General features: G+C 27.3%; 4 protein-coding genes across 5 annotated transcripts in view; 1 reads left to right on the forward strand and 3 right to left on the reverse strand.

Moving 5' to 3' along the window:
- The window catches only part of LOC122715360 (division abnormally delayed protein), a 96894-nt gene extending 90010 nt beyond the window's left edge, over positions 1–6884 (reverse strand). For both annotated transcript variants that reach the window (XM_043937498.1, XM_043937499.1), the window contains exon 1: positions 6049–6884. In XM_043937498.1, coding sequence (XP_043793433.1) covers positions 6049–6283 — 235 coding nt within the window. In that variant the 5' untranslated portion in view covers positions 6284–6884. The remainder of the gene's footprint in view (positions 1–6048) is intronic.
- A 353-nt stretch (positions 6885–7237) lies between these two features.
- On the reverse strand, positions 7238–10733 carry LOC122714963 (DNA replication licensing factor Mcm7). The gene is made up of 10 exons (XM_043936777.1): positions 10686–10733; positions 10366–10574; positions 9660–9823; positions 9391–9571; positions 9191–9328; positions 8895–9080; positions 8601–8814; positions 8045–8522; positions 7829–7980; positions 7238–7725 (listed from the first exon to the last, which is right to left on the reverse strand). The coding sequence occupies exons 1-10, from the start codon at positions 10723–10725 to the stop codon at positions 7310–7312; spliced, it is 2178 nt and encodes a 725-aa protein (XP_043792712.1). The 5' UTR covers positions 10726–10733; the 3' UTR covers positions 7238–7309.
- A 6569-nt stretch (positions 10734–17302) lies between these two features.
- On the forward strand, positions 17303–19055 carry LOC122715011 (bystin). The gene is made up of 3 exons (XM_043936874.1): positions 17303–17446; positions 17723–18654; positions 18721–19055. The coding sequence occupies exons 1-3, from the start codon at positions 17303–17305 to the stop codon at positions 18947–18949; spliced, it is 1305 nt and encodes a 434-aa protein (XP_043792809.1). The 3' UTR covers positions 18950–19055.
- Positions 19056–21488: 2433 nt separating this feature from the next.
- LOC122715051 (ribonuclease H2 subunit B) lies at positions 21489–23542 on the reverse strand. The gene is made up of 5 exons (XM_043936951.1): positions 23087–23542; positions 22630–22868; positions 22259–22544; positions 21894–22114; positions 21489–21825 (listed from the first exon to the last, which is right to left on the reverse strand). Exons 1-5 carry the CDS (start codon positions 23172–23174, stop codon positions 21736–21738), a joined length of 924 nt encoding a protein of 307 aa, XP_043792886.1. The 5' UTR covers positions 23175–23542; the 3' UTR covers positions 21489–21735.
- Between the last annotated feature and the right edge of the window lie 254 nt (positions 23543–23796).

The raw sequence follows: 23796 nt of genomic DNA on the forward strand, positions 1-23796 counted from the left end.
CGTGACGCGAAAACAGTGTGGGAAGGATATTTTGCGGCCCGCCACCTCTCGTGCAATTACGGAACGAACGAGGAATCGCTCCGATAAAATACGATGGACTAGCATCTATGTCGCAAGGGTCGTGAACGGACAAATGGAACGAGGCTAACGGGATCCTCGAGTGGTCCTGGCTGGTCGTTTCGATAGCTCCTTTCGGCCTCATTCTATATTTTTCATCCATCCTCCACCGTTCCAGTTGTCACCGATCGTTTCGCTTCACGATAAACGGTACAATGCGCCCCATTCTCACCCACCATCCCTCCCTGCATGTAATTTCATCAATGATCACTTCACGAAGCGAAGAAGTTGGTCTATTTTCGATTCTGGATATATCAGTTACGAGAAACCTTGTGCTTGAATTAAGTAGAACTCGAAGAGCTTTATCTCGCTTTGATTAATCTATAAGATTGATAAGAATATTTATATTTCGTGGTAAATGAAATATTTAATAAGATATTGGATTGATTAAAAGTTATTTATCAAGATGTGAATGAAAATCTTTTTTTCCAAAGGATTTAAAAAATTGTTAAAAAATGCGAGACAAGATAACACGATAACAATGCTAAGCGTGTTGTAATTTAATCAGACTTGATTAACATTGCACACGAGAGAAAAGAAAAAATACGAATTAGCTTTTACAATCGCGATATACTTTCAGATTTGAAACAGTTGAGTTTATTATTCAATTGTCGGCAAGCAGAATGGTAGAACGAGTTTAAATTTACTTTTAGTTACAGAACGAAACTAATCTACAATTTTAATCAAATAATGAACTTAATTACGTATATAATAAACTCTTGTTAAATTTTGTAAATATAAATATAAAAGTTAATTATACATGTTGATAAGGAATACGTTTTAGATAATAAAAATGTTATAGCTATAAAACGACGTGTAGCGTAACATTGTAATACGCATGCATGCACCTATCGTTACAATATTCGCAAGGACGAGCACCAGACAGTTCTCTCAATTTAATTTCATTTAGGGCCACTTAAACGGTCACGGTGCAACAACCGCCAAAATGCCACAAGACGACCGCGCACAACGTTCACGAAATTAAAAGACCAGATTGTACCCTCCAAATCGTTTTTGTTCGAGGTATTAAATTTTAACCATTTGTCGCGAATTAAAGTCTTCTGTATCTTTTCACTCTTCATACCCTTCGTATCCACGTAAATAATTGCAGGAATAAAAAAGAATCAAAATAAACATTTCATTTTTTACCATATGATGTTTGTTCGTTTTAAAACAAAAAAAAAAAAAAAATAATTATCCGAAAAAAAAAATTTACCAATCGTATAAATTTCACTTGATTAACAACTTTTGAAATGTTTATTTAAAATGTACAATTAACCATGATATTATTATAATTATAATATGTAATAGTATACGACAGCGATATATGAGAGATGGAACGAAATATTTTGACGGAACGTGAAACGCATTTAGCAAGCTCCATTATTTATCTCTACTGATCGAATCATTCGCAAACTAAAAACTATAAATTGGTGCGCATGCTTGAAAGATATCTAACCTCTGGTCGAGAAGCGTCGAACAATAGAAGGACGATGAATCGTGAAAAATCGTGGCGGAAAACGTGGGAGAAAATTTTTTTTTGTCCCCGATACCTGTTCATTCTGACTGGTACTACCTTGGTGCTATCAAGGTACACTCCTAGTGACGAATACAAAAGGAAAAAATGAAAGAAAAAGAAAAGAAAAAAAAAAAGGAACATCCAGGGACGATGTGATCTACTGTGACGAGAAACATTACGATTCGAAGAGAAAACGAAGACGTTTGATTTTTCTGCGAGCAGAGAAAAAAATTGTGTTTATTCTTCTAAAAATAACGCGATTAGGAATAAGCGAAACGCGACAAAATTTGAATGTAGTGAAAATATGGATTTATCGAATCGAGTTTTCGCAATAATTTGCGATATTGCAATGTTAAAAAGTCTTTACTTCAATTGCACAGAGACGATTTTTATTTATATCGAAAAATTAGATCAAATTATTATTATAAAAAATCAACATATTATAATTTTAAAAGTTGCAATTTGCCTTTCCTTATTCATCAATTCGATGTAAATTGTCAAGCGCGTTCAATTTTCTTTCTTCCTTTTTTTTATCCGCAGATAAAAATAAAAATAATATAATATTATGAAATATTCTCGCGATCATTTCTTTCTCTGAATTTTAACGAACGTGGTAATGAATTTCAGCATCGCGAAACACATAATACATATATAACTCATGTCATAACTCGTTGTTTGCATTGGCGAATTAATATGAAAAAAGAAACGAAAAAGAAGATTATCATAAGCGAAGCTAAAAAATTTTAATACCCATGTTTGTCGTTTTCACCGATATTCAAAGTCTTCTCGTGTTCGTTTTCTTTAACGAGCAATCTTTTCCACCATTAAATTTCACCGTTCGCAAAAGCATAAAAATCACACTTCAAAAAAAAAACCCCCAATAAAAATTCCAATTCACCGATATGAACATTCCGTGTAAACATTCTATTCGAAATTCTTCGCTTGGTAAAATCTAGGGAATTTTTAATATTCGATAAAAACAAGTGCTAGTTTCTCGTAAAAAAAATACTGCGAAACGTGTTTCGCAATCTATCCATACATGCTCACATATTTGCCTCTCTTATTTCGCCCTGTTTAATTATTTCAAAATTATCTTCTAATTTATAATGTATATAGAGATAATATAATAATAAATAAATCATTATTTAAGGGCAAAGAAAATAACTAGTTTTAACGGCGTTTAATTCAAACGAAAAAAGGAGAAAAATATCTATGATATTCAATGCTAACCTGTTACAAAGTAGAGAAGAGACGTATACATTTACCAGTTTCACTGGGCACCGACTATACTTAGGACAGACTATACGTATATACGTGCTATACATCGGTTCTGTTAATGTCGCGCGGAAGCAAGAATCCTTGTACCTGTGCGACGAGTTCCATCTTGAATCGTTCGAAATGGCGGAAGCGCCACGAATAGTATAGAGATAGAAAAGGACGAAAAAAAGGGAATAAAAGGGACCGACACCAAGAATATCTCTCGAACGGTTTGCGTTGTCGGGGTGTGGCGCGATGCTACCAAAAGGTTTCGTTTTCTTAACGTATGATTTTTTTTCAAGTTTTTTTTAAAATAAAATGTACTTACTTATACGTACCAAGAGCAAGTTGGTATCAAGTATTAATCTTTCAATTATCCAATATTTTTTACAAACGAAATGTTTTTATCATAAACCTAACCTCTCTCTCATTTTTAATTAGAGTATTTTTAATAGTCTATTTCTAAATAAAAAGGTCTTAAAAACAGTCTATTTTTAATAGGGTAGATATTGATAGTTTATTATCATCGTATAAATCTCTATGTAAATATTAGGTGAATTTTACATAAACTTTTAATATTTTGTTAAAAAAATTAATTCAAATAATTAGAAGAAATATTGTTCCTATTATTGTTCCTATTATTATATAATTTTCTATTATTATATTTTATATTTACCGTAAATTGTTCGAAGAAAATGTTAAAGTGAGAAAATTGGTCTGCCTCTTGTCTTTCAATATTTTCCTCTTTCACAAGCCATCGGTGAAACCTAATATTTGCGTTAAATGTACCGAAATGTACACATTCTTGACACCTTCTTTAAAAAGCAAAAACATGAAACAGCACTTGTCAAATTGGTCGATACTATCCTCCAAAGTTTATTATTGCGTTCACCGAGATGTGAAAAACGCGCATCAATTTCATGTCAATAAGCAGAGGTCGGCTGCAAAAGTGTAAAAGTTATCTTTACTTTTTCATCCCTGTACGAGGAGTTCATTAATTTTTAAAAACGCAGCGCGCTCAAAAAATAAGAATAAAACGATAAAAATATTATTGTAAAAATAAAATTATCAATGAAATCGCAAAAAATTCACTTTAATTATACGCTTCGAATGATTTAAATGGAGAAATATTCATTGAAGCAAAAGCCTGATTATCCCAATCGATATTCGAATACGATTTTCCATAATGCACAACGTTGTATAAATTGTGATGAAAATAAATCTTTTCCAAATAACGAAATATAAATAATTTTCTAAAATTATTTTTCATTTTTATGACGCATATAAATTCATAATTTCAACATGTTTTGTTATATTTATTAAAAAAAAAAAAAAAATCATACATTCTCAAATTGTATGTACAGATAAATGCATAGATAAGAAAACTGTATCGTTTTCCAAAAACTGTATCCGTTTCCGTGTGCATTGTATCGCAACCAAGTTAACCGCCAAAAAGAGTGATGAAGCGATCCCATGACGCTAATATTCTTAATTTAAACCGATAAGCGATTTATCGGTTTAAATTAAGAACATTAGCGTCATGGCACTCGAATCGACCGCGCGTAGAACAGCCGATTATATCTCTCTATTTTCTCCGTTAGGTGTGATGTACGGCACTTGACGCAGGGAAGTGCATAAAACCGGAAGCTATATCAGCGACCCTTCGGCCTCGATTCGACGAGTGGTTACAATCGTGTAAAGTGGGTTAGAATACAATAATCCAGAGAGAGAGAGAGAGAGAGAGAGAGAGAGAGAGAGAGAGAGAGAGAGNGAGAGAGAGAGAGAGAGAGAGGAGAAGGAGGACGAGGAGGAGGAGGAAGAGTAATTCGTTCATTCAGCCCTCCGGACGAAGAACGTAGCATAACGTATCGGGAATCGGCACGCGATTGTTTTTCCGGAATATCATTTAATATCATTTAAGTATTTATGTATGTATTATGTATGTATTATGTACCAATGCGAATATAAATCATGTCTTTATCTAATGCCGATTTAACCGTTAACAATTAATGTCCATTTCCCCACTGCTCGAGAATATTTGGGAAAATCTAGATAAATAAACGAGATTTTTAACCACCTCGTCACATATTGCGGTATTGGTTTGGTGTACCTTGAACACGTTACATGTGATTGCGGATTTTGTGTGAATTATATCCAAAAATCTCACTAACAGCTACACATTTTTTAACTTGACCGAAATTTAGTAGAGATAAGTAAGTATATTCTATATTTTCACAATTAAATTCATGGAACGATTTAATATTAAAAATTTCATAAAAAGCATTTTTTAATAAATTACAAAAATCTAATCAAATCCTCGTAATATTATATAAAAAACATGAAACAAATAAAATTCTGTTTTTTTTTTCTATTTTTCTCGAAAATTCAATTACTTATTAATTTATAAGTTATATGGTAAACTAATAATAGCTTAAACAATTAATATAATATGATTATTTAATGATACGTTGACACTGAATAATTTTATATGTGTAAAAAGTCAATCATTTTCTATTAACAATTAAATAATTTCTTAAATATAGAAACAAAAGTTATAATAAATTTTATAACATTGAAGCGTATTTAAAATTTATTTATGCTTAAAATGCAATCAAGTTTTTTGAATAACCTAAATATCGAAATAACTTTTAAAAGAAATTGCAAATAAGCGCGCGAAAAGTTTCTCTATAAACGGATATCATTTATCAGGCTGTGTCGGTAAGAAACATACCATAAAAGATATCTATGATGTAAGATTTATCGCTCTCACGACAATTGAAACAGGTTTTTACAAGAAGTACTCAAGTGTTATTTGATGTAATAACATTAAGTGTCATTTAATGTAACGACTTTTCGAGGACTACTAAATAAAACTTCGTAATTAGAGTCAACCGACTATAATCAAGTCTTTTAGATCATTTCCTCCAACGAATCGCAGAGTACCTGCTATACCAAGTTTCACTCATTTGCGAAATTGTCGACCAATAGAAATTAAATATGATTTATAAGTTCAGCAAGATTGGTTCAAAATGAGAATAGTTTTCTGAATTCGATTTTTTTGATTCGTTTCGATATTAAAATATAAATTACAAACATAATTGATATAAACAAATTATCGAAAAATTATTATTAAAATGATAAAACTAATCACTTACTTTTTGCGATGTCTTCTGCTGTAGCTTGTTTTCTATCAACCAAGATCGTGATATTCTTGCTCTCGAAAAATGGCTTAACACGTTCACAATCAACGGACACGAAGTCGGTATCGTTTTTTAGATGTTCGGCAAAACGTGGCGATCGAGATGACACGAGATCGGTACAACCGCATAATAATATCACGATCGATACAGGTGCCAGAATCGCACGACGATACCTCTGAATTATTTTCATTTTGGCAAAATGGCCAAATCGGCGAGATGAATTGCTAAAGAAAAGCAAAAGCGAAAGAAAGAGAAACCGAGAGCGGAAACTGTGCGAAAAAGATTGGTGGTAAGTTCCGTAAATCGTGCTCTGAAGCGCAAGAAGAACAGAGAAAAAGAGACGCAGCACGAGCAACGAGACGATTCAATTCCTCTTTCTCCTCCTTCGTCGTCGCGTATTCGGTACGATCGTTCGAAGAGTCATCAACCGCGGGACTAGACGCGGCTTCCTTCCCCTTTCCTCTTCGTTCTTCGAATCGGCCGCGCTGTCAAACGGCACAGCAACAACCACGGGTGTTACTGCAAGATCTCGAGAAGCGCGAGACGTGCATTTGGCGTGATCGCGATGGACGGACAGACGAGACGATGGCTATAGTAATCACGACATGCACTGTCGAGACCGCGCAACACCGTGTTATGATCCGCACACATGCACACGCGACCACTCCGGGTACACCACAATAATAAGCACACACATGCACGCACGTTTAACCGCACGCAAGCATGCATGCATGCACAACACGACACGCGTTCCACGAGTAGCTCGATGCGACTGAAGTGCCGAGAGCGGCACCGCGTATTCACAATTCGACCGACTGATACTCTCCCACTACGCTCGTTCCGATTCGTCGCTACTCTATACCTTCTCCCACCTAACTTTCAAACCATTCCGAACTAGTTGCCTACCTAGTAGATATATACTTGCTTACTTACCTACCCAAATAATACTTTCCAAAGATGCCACCATGTTATTATGTGTCGCCACCGGCTATTATCTTTTTTGGCGTTAATTCCATTATAATTTAAAACAAAATTATTAATATACAAAAATAGACAAATAAATTTACGAATATATGAATGTATCGTATTGTAATAAAGAAAATATATAATTTATTTATAATAATAAGTCAAAATATAGAAAAATACTTTTGAAATTACATATCAAAATATAAAAAATAATACATTCAACATATTTAATTTACGAGAAACGAAATATTTAGATAAAAGTAATTTGTGTTCTTGTCTGATTCACTTGCCACACATTCAGTGCTTCGTATTCTTCAATACAATCATTAACTTCATCAGGTTTAAATCCTTTATTAGTACATCGTTCTAATATATCTGATACTTTAACAGTTTTCTTATCACCCGCTAATTCTCTAATAAGATGAAAAATTCGATTTATTGGATTCTGTTGAACATTTGTTAGTAATCTTTCGGAATAATTGATAGAATGTTTAGACATTTCTATTAATCTATTTGCCTCAATGATATCCGCTTTTTCGACGATATCTGATAATCTTAAACGTGCCAATGCAGTCGATAAACGCAATAATGCTAATAAATTACGCGCAGATGTAAAAGTTTTGTCTTCACCATTACGAGCTGCTCTTCTCATTTCTACATAAGACTCTGAAAATAATCATTGTATGAAAATATAATTATACATGTAGAAAAAAATATTATATATAAAAAGAAAAAAAATAAAATTAGAAAAAGTTGATGAAATTCTTACCAACTATGTAATCGGTCAACTCTTCTGGAATAACAGGCTGTTTTGTTTTACATAAAGTAATATATCTCCTCATTAAATTCATATCCAAAGCTTGCGATTGCATCGGTGGTTGTATACAATGTTGATGAACATAAGTTATATGTTGAGCCATTCTGTAAAAATATATTAATAGAATTATTATAATTATAATTGTGTAAAATTTATATAAACACTAACTTTAAGTCATTATTACGATCTGCTCGATCCTGAATTAACCATAGTAAATCAAATCGTGATAATAAAGCAGCAGGTAACTGAATATTCTGTTCAATTGTTCTTTTAGGATTATATCTACCATAAGCAGGATTTGCTGCGGCTAATATCGAAACTCTTGCATTCAAACGAGTTGTAATGCCTGCTTTGGCAATTGATATAGTTTGTTGCTCCATCACTTCGTGAATAGCAGTTCGATCGGCATCTGCCATCTTATCAAATTCATCGATACAACAAACGCCTTGATCGGATAATACTAAAGCTCCTCCTTCGAGCATCATTTGACCAGTTAAAGGATCTTTCATAACCGAAGCGGTTAAACCTACTCCAGAAGATCCTCTGCCTGTTGTATATTGAGAACGAGGTGCCAATCTCGTTATAAATGAAAGTAATTGAGATTTGGCAACTCCAGGATCACCCATTAAACAAATATTAATGTTACCTGCAAATAATAAAAATAATAAAGTAAAAAAAATATATATATAGATATAAATAATATTCACAAATATATAAAACAAACCTCTAATTTTAATATCATCTTTGTGTTTATCTGTACCACCAACTAAGAGTAATAAGAGTGCTTTTTTAACATCTTCAAGTCCATATATTTCTGGAGCGATAGAACGAGCTAGTTTACCATAAAAATCATCCTCCATAAATAAAGATAATTCCTCATCTTTTAATATCGTATCGTTATCGTCAGAGCTTTGCGAATTAATAAGACGAACAATCCTCTACAAAATATATATGATTATTTATGTATTAAATATTAATAATATATTATATTAATTTATTAAAATGATCAATTTCATACATGTGCATCTAAATATGTTTCATTCAAAAGAGCTGCACCCACTCGAGCATTAAAACCAGATTTTATAATAGGTAAGAAAATACCCGTAATAAGTACATGATCTCCAGGTAAACATTTTCTTGTTGTTTCACCTCTACAATATATTGTCAATGCTCTTGGAATATTACCTACAGGAACTTGATCACTCTTAAAATTATTAAAATAATGTTATTATAAATAAGGAAGTTATTATTAAGCATTAATATAAAAAATTTAATATATATATATATATATATATATAATATTCTTGTACATACATGTTCTTGTATTTTTATTTCTTGAAATTTTACAAATTTTGATCCTCTTGTTTGCATATCTAATACACCACCAGATTTATTTATACGACAATCATCACTGGGACATTCTCGTAATGGCATATATTTAAGAGATTGAACCTGAAAAATTTTAATTCAATTAGATTTTCAATCCATTATATATGAAAATATTCATTTCTTACTGGTTGGAATGTTTCAGCACCACATTGATCACATGTATATGTAGCAACAACAAGCAAAGGCATTACATCACTACTTCTTGTTACTATACCCCGCACCGTAATTAATTTTCCTATTTTATCAGCTTTTATATCTCTCACGGAATATGCTTTTGTTGTATCAAAATCTTTGAAATATACTTCACTGAAATATTCATAAAATTTATTTGTATTATATATATAAATTTATATTTGCATAAGAAAACAAAAATTAAAATATTAAAATCATATACAAGCGTCTCATAAGTTCCGGAGCATATTTATTTCTTGGATCACGTTGTTCTCCAAGATGTCTATTACGACTCTCCATTAATAATCTATGTTCAATGTATACATCCAGAGCATCTTTTGGAGGTATATGTCTTTCTTTAAAATCAGGTAACATTTCTTGAATAAGCTAAATAAAAGTAAATGTAAATATCAATTATTTCAATCAATATAAAATATATATATATATATTAAAAATAAATATAAGATAAAATTAACACATTCATAGTCTATTGGAAAGAATTCAAAATTTTAATTAAAATTTGGATTCTTTGATTAAAAATTATTCAAATTTAAATATCTTTGATTTAAAAAGGAAATTTTATGTTTAAAATTTTTATATAAATTATAAGTATTATTTATATGCAAGAAATGCAATTGATAAAATAATACAATTATCAAGCATTAATTTAATAAAATAAAATATAATAAGAAGTAACGAAAGTTATATCAATATGCTAATAATATGAAGAACATAATATCAGATTTTTGCAAATATTATTTAAAATAATGTAATAGTTTTTATCTTAATTTTTTTATCTTCATAGCCATAAATGTACAATTGAGTTTGCTAAAATACAAATGAAATGATATTGGAATAAAAAAGAAAACATTTAAACTATAAATATGTTAATATTTTTGTATATTACATATAACATAAACATAATTTACCTCCAAAAGTAAATTGACATATCTTCTAGTATTATTTACAATACACATTGCTAATTCATCATCAAATTCATGTACATCATCTAATTCTATTGTTAAATCTACTTGTTCACGATGAGCAATATTAGTGAGTTGTTTTCTGTATTTAAATGTTTTTTCATCAGTTATATCATCCACTATTACAAATTCCGTCAAAAAAGTTTTTAACTTTTCTAATAAAATAAATAAAATTAAATAATTCATTATATTAAGTACATTAAAATTACAATTTAAATCATAGTGGTTATATATAATATCATTATGATTAAACATAATATACTTACCCCTATCTTTTGTATAATCTCTTGATATTTTTGGTGGCATTTTTTCAAATTTATTTTCACAAATATTTTCAAATGTAAACTTGATATAGACTTATTTTTCTTATATACAACATTAACCACATATAATAATTCTTGAAGTAATCTTCCCGCCTAAATCGTGCCGGAAAGATTGCAAGCTATAATATCGATAATTCGCTTTTCTATAATTCAAAAATATAGAACATTTTAATAAAAGTATAATGCAAATTAAAATATAATACACAACAAATTATATTTCATTTTGAAAATTTATAATTTATATCAAATAATAAATATAAGCATTGTAAATTATATATTTAATATTCCTAATAATAATTTTTAAGCTTTATCTTTACAATATATTTTTACACATTTATAATAGTAATAACTATGGTATTATTTCTTATGTATATAAAAATTTATTTATTTTTATTTGAATAATTAATTGAACATAAAATTGACAATATAAAATACTTAAATTAAATGTATTATATCATAATAACATTTAATTACTTGATTAAAAATATATTATTCAAATTCAACCAAATTTATACATTGACATCTAGGTACTTTACTAACAAATCTTAGTGACATAAATACAGTATATTCATAATATATTTTATATCAATTTACTAAAAATTACTAAAAATTAATTAGTTTCAGATTCGTGCCTTTTCTCGCAATTTCATGCAACATATTTAACAGGAATGAGTTGTCATAGAAAATTATACAAATAAAAATATAGTAAAACAATTTATTGCAATTATACCAAATATTTTCTACTAATTTTTTTCGTTTATCACAACAGTTATTGTGAGACAATTAAGTTTTTAAATATATAGTTCATATTTCTTATTCAAAATTTTGACTAATAATCAGCAATATTATTTCTATTATTGCACACATACACACATTTTTCATTAAATAATTTTTCATAAATCAAGCGTAATAAATTTTTGATTTCAAAAGAAATCAAAATTATACTAATACCTTAAATAGAACAATTACATTCCTACATTTACAAAGAAATTTAAAAAAATTCAGAAAAAATAATTTATAAACCATAAAGAACTGAAAATTGAAAATGATTGAGAAAAAATAATTTATAAACCATAAAGAATTGAAGATTTCGTTTTATTAAAATTGTTTATTCAATTATTCGACTAAAAACAAAAAAAATGAAAATATATTTATCTTTTTACAAATTAAATATAAAAATATATTTAAGAATTTGAAAGGGAATGATGAATATGAAAATAAAACATACAATATGGATATCAACAAGTTTATTTTCCACAATATTTATCTTTATTTATACAAAAAATTAATATAATAGTTGCAGCCATTAGCAAATTTGTTTTACTCGACATATAAAGTAATACAAATTTCCCAAGTCACACCACGAGGAGGTTGCTGCAAATGGTGACTCGCCCTAGCTCCACGGATCCCATCCACCCTTCCTTTGCAAATTTTAAACTGCGGAAGACATCATCGCAGTACATCAACCGTTTATTCCAATTGGAACAGACGGTATGCAAAAAAAAAATGAACCTACCCGAAAAAGAGGTAGACGTGCTAATCATCGCCTATCCTCTTTTGAAGCTAAACACCCTTCACCAAACCCTAGCTAAACTTATAAACTAAGCTAAGCCCTAGCTAAATTAGATTTCTGATAGGCAGGATTTATAAACTGTGCAATCGTTTGATTTATATGTTACTCGATGGCGTACTTCTTAATAAAAGAAGGGCCTGTAAAAAACGAAACGGTATTAACTAAAAGAAAGCAATATAATCCTATGATCCTAAACATGCTCATTTGGTAACATTGCACGTCTCGTCCAATACGTTGTCACGAGGATAAATGGAATTCCTCTACTCCCGTCATCACGATCATAGAGGAAGGTATTATGAAATAGAATATAAACATTGAAGTTACTATTCCATTTATGAATTGCGAATATTGCAGACAAAACAAAGCTTCGAAACTGCGTTTCTTTGCGATGCAGAGAAACTACGTTTCTTTTGCTTCCGTTTACACCTACAGTCGCAAGAGAATCCTGATGGGTTACAAATTTTACGCGTGTGATCTCCTTTAACCAGAAAAAAGGTACTTTAGGAAACGACAGAATCACTGAATCTATCAAATCACCGTGTAAAATGGGTCTTAGTAAGAGATATGCACGTAACGGGCATCCTCTAATTCCAAAGAATCAGATTATTCCCAAACGCAGCACAAATTATATCTTTTTGATTGTAAAGCTTTAGAAAAAGATACAAAAATCTTGTTCGAATTGACTATGTCAAAAGAACACGAAATTGGTAGCTATTTCCACTTGACCTTACTTTCAGTAAGTATATAATTTTCATCTTACAGACATACAGATAGAAGGAAAGAAAAAAAGGAAAGGGGACTTACGATTGTCCGAGATTACAAAGAAACCAAATTGCACCACGCGGAAGACGCGGAAGATCTGAAAAAAAAAAACACTAACATATGAAACGAAACGATTACACGACAGTCTAGCTTGAACATGATATTACGAATTAAAGTAAAATTTTGAAAAATGGAAAGAATAATGAAAACATGGATTATAAGATCGAAATTTAGAATAAAATTAAAAAATTAAAAGTTATCAACAAGAATGTAACGAGAAAAGAACTTTACTTCGCGAACGTTCAAGCTAAACTGAAATGACGCAGCCGAATAGTCTACTACGTACGTCGATTGTGCTGCCACCGGAAATCGTTTTTTCTACCGTTAACACAATTTACATTTAATACTTATCCTAATAATTATTGAGTTAAAGTAAAATTATAAAAATAAAATATTAAGACATTTTTATTTTATTTACAATATAAATGTGTTTATAATTTTATCGAGTTAAAAGAATAAAGGAATAATTTTACCGCCAAAGGAAATTGTTCTTTTCATTTCTTGACAAAAGCGACATCTATAACTATTGCGTTTTAAGTAAATATCGTTATCCCTACCACTTTCTTGGAAATTTCTTTCTAAATGTGCGTACATGTTCTATCGTAAAATTTCAAACCATTTTCTATGTATTCAACATAAACAGACTTAATGTCCTTTAGGATATTTTTTCATTATATTTCTTTCTATTTTATGTTAACAAAGCATTCCAGGTAGAGACTATTTCTTATTGGTATGTTATTGATATGTTATTATTACTTTATAAAAAAAAATTAAAACAAATTAAAACAAATTATAAACAATTGATATTATTTTTATAAGCAATGATCGTTAAATTCTTTTCAGTTTATCGATCTTTTTTTTGTTATTGTTAGAAGAATGCTTAGACTTATTATTATATATTATTATATATTGTCAATATTTCAAAATTATATTCAAAATTATAATAAGTTATAAAAACGAAATTATAAAAACGATCAATATAATATTGTTAGTATATTGAATATTTACAAGAATATAGAAAATTTTAAGATATTAATATATATATATATAATTCATTTAATCATTTCATTATATTGCTATTTAATATAAAAAAATAAAATTATTTTGTATCAAAAATAAATATATATTTTAATATGAATTTATATATTAATTTATTTAGAATCATATTTCCACTATATTTATACTTACATTACATTATATACATATATATATATAATTTATTACTTTTATCAATGAATCAACATCAAAAATATTTATGAACATTTTTTTAAAATTTTAATAAAATTACAATGAAATTCTAAAAAAAATTTATTTTTTTATAAAATAAGAAATATACAACGAAAAAAAAATAATTTGATTATAATTTAAAAATAAATATAAATTGCAAATATAATTTTTAATGTTGTAATCATGTTAAAAATTGAATTTGAATAAACAAGTAAAGAAGTCCAATTGGAATTCTGTCTTAGCATAAATAAAAAAAGATAAAATGAAATAATATCCTAAAGGACATTAAGTCTGTTTATGTTGAATACATAGAAAATGGTTTGAAATTTTACGATAGAACATGTACGCACATTTAGAAAGAAATTTCCAAGAAAGTGGTAGGGATAACGATATTTACTTAACAACGCAATAGTTATAGATGTCGCTTTTGTCAAGAAATGAAAAGAACAATTTCCTTTGGCGGTAAAATTATTCCTTTATTCTTTTAACTCGATAAAATTATAAACACATTTATATTGTAAATAAAATAAAAATGTCTTAATATTTTATTTTTATAATTTTACTTTAACTCAATAATTATTAGGATAAGTATTAAATGTAAATTGTGTTAACGGTAGAAAAAATGATTTCCGGTGGCAGCACAATCGACGTACGTAGTAGACTATTCGGCTGCGTTATTTCAGTTTAGCTTGAACGTTCGCGAAGTGAAGTTCTCTTGTCGTTTCATTCTTGTTGATAACTTTTAATTTTTTAATTTTATTCTAAATTTCGATCTTATAATCCATGTTTTCATCATTCTTTCCATTTCTCAAAATTTTACTTTAATTCGTAATATCATGTTCAAGCTAGACTGTCGTGTAATCGTTTCGTTTCATATGTTAGTGTTTTTTTCAGATCTTCCGCGTCTTCCGCGTGGTGCAGTTTGGTTTCTTTGTAATCTCGGACAATCGTAAGTCCCCTTTCCTTTTTTTTTTTTCTTTCCTTCTGTCTATACGTCTGTAAGATGAAAATTATATACTTACTGAAAGTAAGGTCAAATGGAAATAGCTACCAATTTCGTGTTCTTTTGACATAGTCAATTCGAACAAGATTTTTGTATCTTTTTCTAAAGCTTTACAATCAAAAAGATATAATTTGTGCTGCGTTTGGGAATAATCTGATTCTTTGGAATTAGAGGATGCCCGTTACGTGCATATCTCTTACTAAGACCCATTTTACACGGTGATTTGATAGATTGTGATTCTGTCGTTTCCTAAAGTACCTTTTTTCTGGTTAAAGGAGATCATACGCGTAAAATTTGTAACCCATCAGGATACTTTTGCGATTGTAGATGTAAACGGAAGCAAAAAAAACGTAGTTTCTCTGCATCGCAAAGAAACGCAGTTTCGAAGCTTTGTTTTGTCTGCAATATTCGCAATGCGTAAATGGAATAGTAACTTAAATGTTTATATTCTATTTCGTTATACCTTCCTCTATGATCGTGATGACGGGAGTAGAGGAATTCCATTTATCCTCGTGACGACGTATTGGACGAGACGTGCAATGTTATCAAATGAGCACATTTTAAAATCGTAGAATTATATTGTTCTCTTTTAATTAATTATTATCCGTTCCGTTTTTCATAGGCCCTTCATTTATTAAGAAGTACGCCATCGAGTAACATATAAATCAAACGATTGCACAGTTTATAAATCCTGCCTATCAGAAATCTAATTTAGCTAGGGCTTAGCTTAGTTTATAAGTTTAGCTAGGATTTGGTGAAGGGTGTTTAGCTTCAAAAGAGGATAGGCGATGATTAGCACGTCTACCTCTTTTTCGGGTAGGTTCATTTTTTTTTTGTATACCGTCTGTTCCAATTGGAATAAACGGTTGATGTACTGCGATGATGTCTTCCGCAGTTTAAAATTTGCAAAGGAAGGGTGGATGGGATCCGTGGAGCTTAGGGCGAGTCACCATTTGCAGCAACCTCCTCGTGGTGTGACTTGGGAAATTTGTATTACCTTGTATGTCGAGTAAAACAAATTTGCTAATGGCTGCAACTATTATATTAATTTTTTGTATAAATAAAGATAAATATTGTGGAAAATAAACTTGTTGATATCCATATTGTATGTTTTATTTTCATATTCATCATTCCCTTTCAAATTCTTAAATATATTTTTATATTTAATTTGTAAAAAGATAAATATATTTTCATTTTTTTTGTTTTTAGTCGAATAATTAAATAAACAATTTTAATAAAACGAAATCTTCAATTCTTTATGGTTTATAAATTATTTTTTCTGAATTTTTTTAAATTTCTTTATAAATCTAGGAATGTAATTGTTCTATTTAAAGTATTAGTATGATTTTGATTTTTTTTATTTTGATTTTTTTGAAATAATTTGTTACATTTGATATATGAAAAATTAATTAATAAAAAATGACTATGTGCAATAGTAGAAGAAATAATAATTGTTAATTTTTATGTAATGTCAAAATATTGAATAAAAAATACGAAGTATGGATTTAAAATCTTATATTTAATCATTACATTAAAAGGTGAAAAGTTGATATAAATAAAAAGTGGTTGTGATATATTTCCGTATATTTGTAATATTATGAATCTATATGATTTAATTATTTATCATGATTTATTGTGAGAATTGCCAAATTGTTATCAAAAATATTTTATGAAATCGCGGGAAAAGATAGGAATTTGAAACTAGTAATTTTTAATGATATAATGAAATATATCAAAATGTAAATTTAAAATTATTGTTGAATTTATCATTAATTTTATTGAAAAAAAATTTGAAAAAAGAAATTTCAAGGATTTATACATATTTGTAGAAAAAAATAAGTTAGGTTAAGTTAAATATATATCGTAATATGATACAAACACGTGTCTCTACTTCATATTTTCTTTAAGTTGTATAAGATATCTTAATATAATAAAATGGGTAAAGCAAAGAAGATAAAAGTATCAAAAAGTGAAATTAAACAACCAAAAATAGCCTTAGGTGATCAAATAGAAGAAGAAAAAAATATAAAATCGAAAAAAAGACAGAAAATTAAAATTCGTAATGAAGATGACGATGAGGTTAAATTTCATTATATTTTAATTTCGCGAAATATTTTAAAATTTTAGTTAATGTTTCTTTTATTATGTATATTATTCTTAAAATAAAATTTTATATTTACTTTGTAATTTATTATAATTTAGAATTTAATGTTTTTAAAATCAATTAAATTCATATGTATACATTAAAGTATACATATAATTAATAATACTTTATGTAATAATAAATATAAATATAAGTATAAATATTAATTTAAGCATTAACTTTTAATGAATTATTCTATTTTTAAACCATAGTTTGTGGATCCTGTTCTTACAAAACGAATTTTATCTCAAGCCAGACAACAACAAATGGAAATTGAAGAAGAAAATGGAATCGGACAAACATCAAAATCTATAAAAAAACCAATTATAAAACTTAATAATAGTATTGAATTTAGTGATATAGAAGAACAATCGAGTGAAGATGAACAAGATATTGCACAATATTATGAGAATATTGAAATAAATGAAGAAGATGAGCGAGCTATCCAAATGTTCATGTCTAAGGATCCTACACCTATGAAAACATTAGCTGATATTATATTAGAAAAATTAACAGAAAAGAAAACGGAAATTGAAACTCAATTTTCAGATGCTGGCTCTTTTCAAATGCAAGATTTAGATGCAAGAGTTAAAGCAATGTATGAAGGTGTTAGAGATGTATTATCAAAATATCGTAGTGGAAAATTACCTAAAGCATTCAAAATTGTACCTAGTTTAAGAAATTGGGAACAAATATTATATATTACAGACCCACCAAGATGGTCAGCTGCAGCAATGTATCAGGCTACTCGAATATTTGCCTCCAATCTTAAAGAAAAAATGGCCCAAAGATTTTATAATTTAATACTATTACCTCGAATTAGAGATGATTTAGCAGAATATAAAAGATTAAATTTTCACTTATATCAAGCTTTACGAAAAGCATTATTTAAACCTGCTGGCTTTATGAAAGGAATTTTACTTCCACTTTTAGAATCTGGAACATGTACATTAAGAGAAGCTGTTATTATTGGATCTGTAATTGCTAAAAATTCAATACCAATTTTGCATTCTTCAGCAGCAATATTAAAAATTGCAGAAATGGATTATACCGGAGCTAATAGTATTTTTCTCAGAATATTTTTAGATAAAAAATATGCTCTTCCATATAGAGTCATTGATGCAGTGGTATTTCATTTTCTTAGGTAAAAATTAAATTTTAATCATATAATTTTAATGATCATATTTAATTCAATAATATTCATTTTTAGATTTGAAAGAGATCCTAGAGAATTGCCTGTTTTATGGCATCAAGCATTATTAACTTTTGTACAACGTTATAAGAGTGATATTAGTTCAGAGCAAAAAGAGGCTTTGTTAAGATTATTAAGAAAACAATTTCATCATACAATCACATCTGAAGTGAGAAGAGAATTACAACATGCTAAATGCAGAGATTTAGAAATGACAGAACCTAAACTAGAACCTATGATTCATTAGATATTAATTAAATTTTTTATCTAAAATTTTTCATAAAAATATATCTTTTTTGACACACATTTTAACTCTTTTTATATAACAAAGTTGATTATCAATATAATATCATAGAATTAAATTATATGTTTAAATTATCAGAAAACTTGTAATTTATTAATTATTCAATTATTTCGAATTAATATATAATAAATTATAAATAAATATATATCAAAATAATTCAATTTAAAAATTATATTATAATTTTATTGATCAAATTTGAAAATCCTTAAATTAAAATTAATTAAATTAATGATTGTAGTTATATGTTAATATAATTAAACAATAATAATAGTCTTGAAATTTTAATACATTTTACATAATTATACATAATTATACATATATTATATAATTATACATAATTACCTATCAGTAATATAAATACTTGATATTAGATGAATATAGTTATAATAATAAAAAAGTTAAATAATATATATTTTTTATATATATATATAATGAATTTTTGATGAATATTTAACATTTTTACTTTTTTTTGTAATTTTTTTACTTTAATTTGTAAATAATTTTCAAATCTATATATATTTATATGTAATATAAAATTTGAAAATATAAAAATTAAGAAATTAATAAATTAAACTATCACTTGATATTAATATAAAACTTTTAATTTATCGATCGAATCATAAATAACTTCCGTTTTTTTTATCAGACGATTCATTTTGCTTTCATTCAAATAACAAAGTTATTATTAATTATAAATTAATTTATTATATATTCATCACTATTATGATCTTCTTTCATCTTCTTGGCAGCTTATCAATTCCTTTTTTATAAAATGTAGTTGATTTAAACTGCAAGAAATTTTCGACTGACTTGTTTTTCAGAATTGAAAATTTTTCTATTTAAAAGTTTTGCAAAGAACAAAAAAGGTGATAATCTGTTGGGACAATATCCAGGGAATAAAGTGGGTATAGTAAAACTGACCATTTAAGTTTAAAAATTTTTTTTTGAATCGATCTTACTGTATATGATTGTGTATTATCGTGTAAAAGAATGATTTTTGCGATTGATGAGTGCAGGATGCTTTTCATAGAGTTTTTCTTTTGCTCTTTGTAGCTAGTGAATGTATGTATCCGCAGTAATCGTTAAATTTAATTTCAAAAATTCGTGATGAATTATACCTCAACAATCGATACACATAATAAAATCTTTTTTCTATGGATGTTTGCTTTCGGATCTGATAAGGGTGGTTGATTCTTATCAAGCCATCTTTTACGGATAATATTGTCATAGGTTTTCCATCGCTTATATAATCCTGTCTAAAAAAGGCTCAATTTTTACCCGTAATAACAGACTTGTGGTGATTGACATGCGATTTTTATTCTTCATTTATTCTTGCTAACTTTCACTAATTTCTTCAAATGGCGGCAAATAGTTGATTGTAATTCAATCTTCTTATTATATCTCTTATTGATTGATACAGATTTTGCTCCAATATTGCCTTTACAAAGTTATCGGAAGGGCGTCCTATCCTCATTTCGTCCTTTAAAGTCGTATCTCTAGAACGAAATTTGGCAAACCAATTTCTAACTGCCGATCGCTTATTAAACTTTCACCGTATACATTGCATATTTTTTCAGCTGTCGTCTTAGCATTATTGCCTTGTTTAAATTCCCAAAACATCACATGACGAATATGCACTTTTTGACTATTAAAAGGACTGAATTATTAAATGAAATTTACTTTTAAATTTACTTTATTAATATTTTTCTTTTTTTAAAATGTCTATGTCTATTCTTAATAGTTACGAAATATATGTATATAAATATAAAATTATTTTTAATATGATGGAATTTCAAATGTTTACTTTGAATGAAAAAAAATTTGTTACTATATTATATTATTTTAAATACATATACAATATATTTTTTAATATCTTATTTTTTTTATTAAAAATTATTGATTAATTACATTTATTTTGAGCAGTAAAAATATATCAAATAAATACAAACGTTTTTAAGTGTTGACATATTTAACTGTATATGAAGATATACAAAATATATACAAAAATATTGAACTTTGAGATGTTAAAGTCAGATATTTTTGTGCTTGTACTATTAGATTAGTTTTGTGAATCATGATGTAGAAATATTTAATAATATAAATTGATGGATATTGAATAAGATTATACAATTAGATTTTTTAATTATACACAATTTTACATATCAATTTAAAAATTTAAATAAAAATCCTGACATTTTTTATTAATAACAATTACTAGACTTAATAGATTTTCATTATATTTAAGATTTTTGTGTTCTTAAATAATTGTGATTCTTATAAGTTGTTTAAAATATTTTATAATGAATTTTTTTCTAATTCTTTAAATTTTATACTGCATTATGTTTAAATTAACAATTTATAAACAAAATTGACATTAATTTCTGATTTGATTATTACATATTTTTTTAAAATTTGAATGTTTTTTTGCAATATATTTTACCTATATCTAAAATTATATGTGATAAGTACTTAAATATTTTATTTTTAAGTGTAGGAAAATTGCAACATATGTATTAAAAATGTTTAAGGAATTGCTTATTGATTAGAATTATCTACTGATTAAACAATCATTTAAAATATTTTTCAATGTAATTTAACTATTTTACAAAGTTTTGAATCTACTTTTATAAAACAACAGTGCTAAAAATCACATGTACATATATATATATATATATATTTAAAATTTCAAAATTTTATGTGTATTTTAGATTTTTTAAATTTCCTAAACTTTATTTTTTCTTAAAGAAGCTAGTAATGCTTTTGGATCCAGATGCAGCCTTTTGTCTGGCTAATTCCTTTTTACCAATTGTTTTTTGAGGCTATATAAAAAGTATACATTATAATCAATATAATACAAATACATTGATATGTATAAAAAATTTATTACCTTTTCTAATTTGGTTGATTCAGATGTTTTTGGTTTTAATACTGATTCATTTTCACTTGTATCTTTCTTAGATCTTTTTTCATCACTATTATCTTTAGGACTATTTAATTTTCGTTTTTTATTTTCTGTTTCATCTAGTATATTTAAATATTGTGCTAATTTTTTTGATAAATCTTCTGCAAGATACTCTGATACAATACCATGAGCATATTTTAAATACTCTAAATAAAAAATAAATATGATAAATATATTTTTTAAATATATTTTTTAATATAAATATACATTATTTTATACCTAAATATTTATTTAAAAATAATTGAAATTACTTAAGAAAATTTGTAATGCATAAATTTATTTTATTTTACCCATTTCTGAAACAGTTTCATGCTTAGCACTTTTAACATAAGTAGCACTAATAGCACCCTGCGATACATGAATACCCTTCTGTTTTAATACTTCAACTACTCTTTCCACTTTCTTACGCAACCAAATCAATGTCTTTTCTTCATTAAATTTATAAGCTTGTAATGATTCATCTCCTTTACGATCAGCAATTAATATCAATTTTAAATTTTGACATTGAGTGAGACGAGTCATTTCTGGAAAATCTTCATCCCAAAGACATTGTTCTAATGGTTGTGCTTGTTGTGACTACGAATATGTTTTTTTAATTTATATATTTGAAGATATTAAATTTATACAAAGAAATCATTAAAAAATAATAATTCAAAAATACCTTTCTCAAATAAGGTAATATTAAAAATATTGGATCAATAGGAGTAGATAAATGTAATTTTCCATCAGATTTTACATTATCATCTATAAACCATGATCTTTTATTTTCATCAAATGTTAAAACTTCTTGTACTGTTACATTGCCTGGACTAAATACAAACATTGCAGGCTGATTTGTAGCTGGATGCCTTAATTTAATAACATCAGGTACACCACCATCTGTATTACTTAAATTATCACCTATATATAAAATATATAAAGATAATATAATTCTATAAATATATTTAAAAAAAAATATATGATTCAGAAAGTAATACATGTAAAATAGAAGAATATAAAGAATTTTAGATACAATTATATATAATATAATTAATACAATATTAAAAAATATCGGTTTATATCATATTACAATAAATATATAATAGGGAGATTTTAAATACAAAATAATTTTTATTCACCTTTCATTAGAAAAACCCATGTATTTGTACCTGGATGTGAATTAGTTGTTTTAATACATTTTTTTGGTGATGCTTTGGTACGCGGCATATTTACGCGCGTATATAAATCGATATTATATTAATTATTTATTTTTTTCACACAATTTTTTTCTTGAATTAATACACATACATATATCAAATCTAGCGATCAACCATTTTTCATAGAACCACCAAATTGTAATGTCTTATTACTTAATAGTTGAAATATATTATATTGCGTATCTTTTTTAATAAATAAATACGTTAATTGCCACATGTCGCCAATGTTGTAAGAAATGACATTTGAAATCTCGATGTGTAGTCGAACATCAATGAGTAGTCGATGATCGGAAAATTAACAAAGAGGCGTTACCGCGCTAACAAGCCATCTTTTAAAAAAGGAAGACGTATGAAAATAATACTCTCTCTCTCTCTTTCAAATATGAAAGATTTAAACTATATATGTATGTGATTTTTACGAATACTTATATTTTTAATTTTATATTACCTTTTGAATATATTAATGTTGATAAAGAGAAAATCCAATAATTTTAAGATAACAAAATAATATCAAATAAAAAATTTATATTTTAATATTTTCTATGTTATGCTATTTATATTTCATTCATAATAATTATATACATTAAATTTACATTGAATTAATTTTTTAATGCTGAATACTTGATTAATAT

The sequence above is a fragment of the Apis laboriosa genome, unplaced genomic scaffold (genome assembly GCF_014066325.1).
Source record: "Apis laboriosa isolate Shangri-la unplaced genomic scaffold, ASM1406632v1 scaffold34_cov151, whole genome shotgun sequence".
Classification (NCBI taxonomy): domain Eukaryota; kingdom Metazoa; phylum Arthropoda; class Insecta; order Hymenoptera; family Apidae; genus Apis; species Apis laboriosa.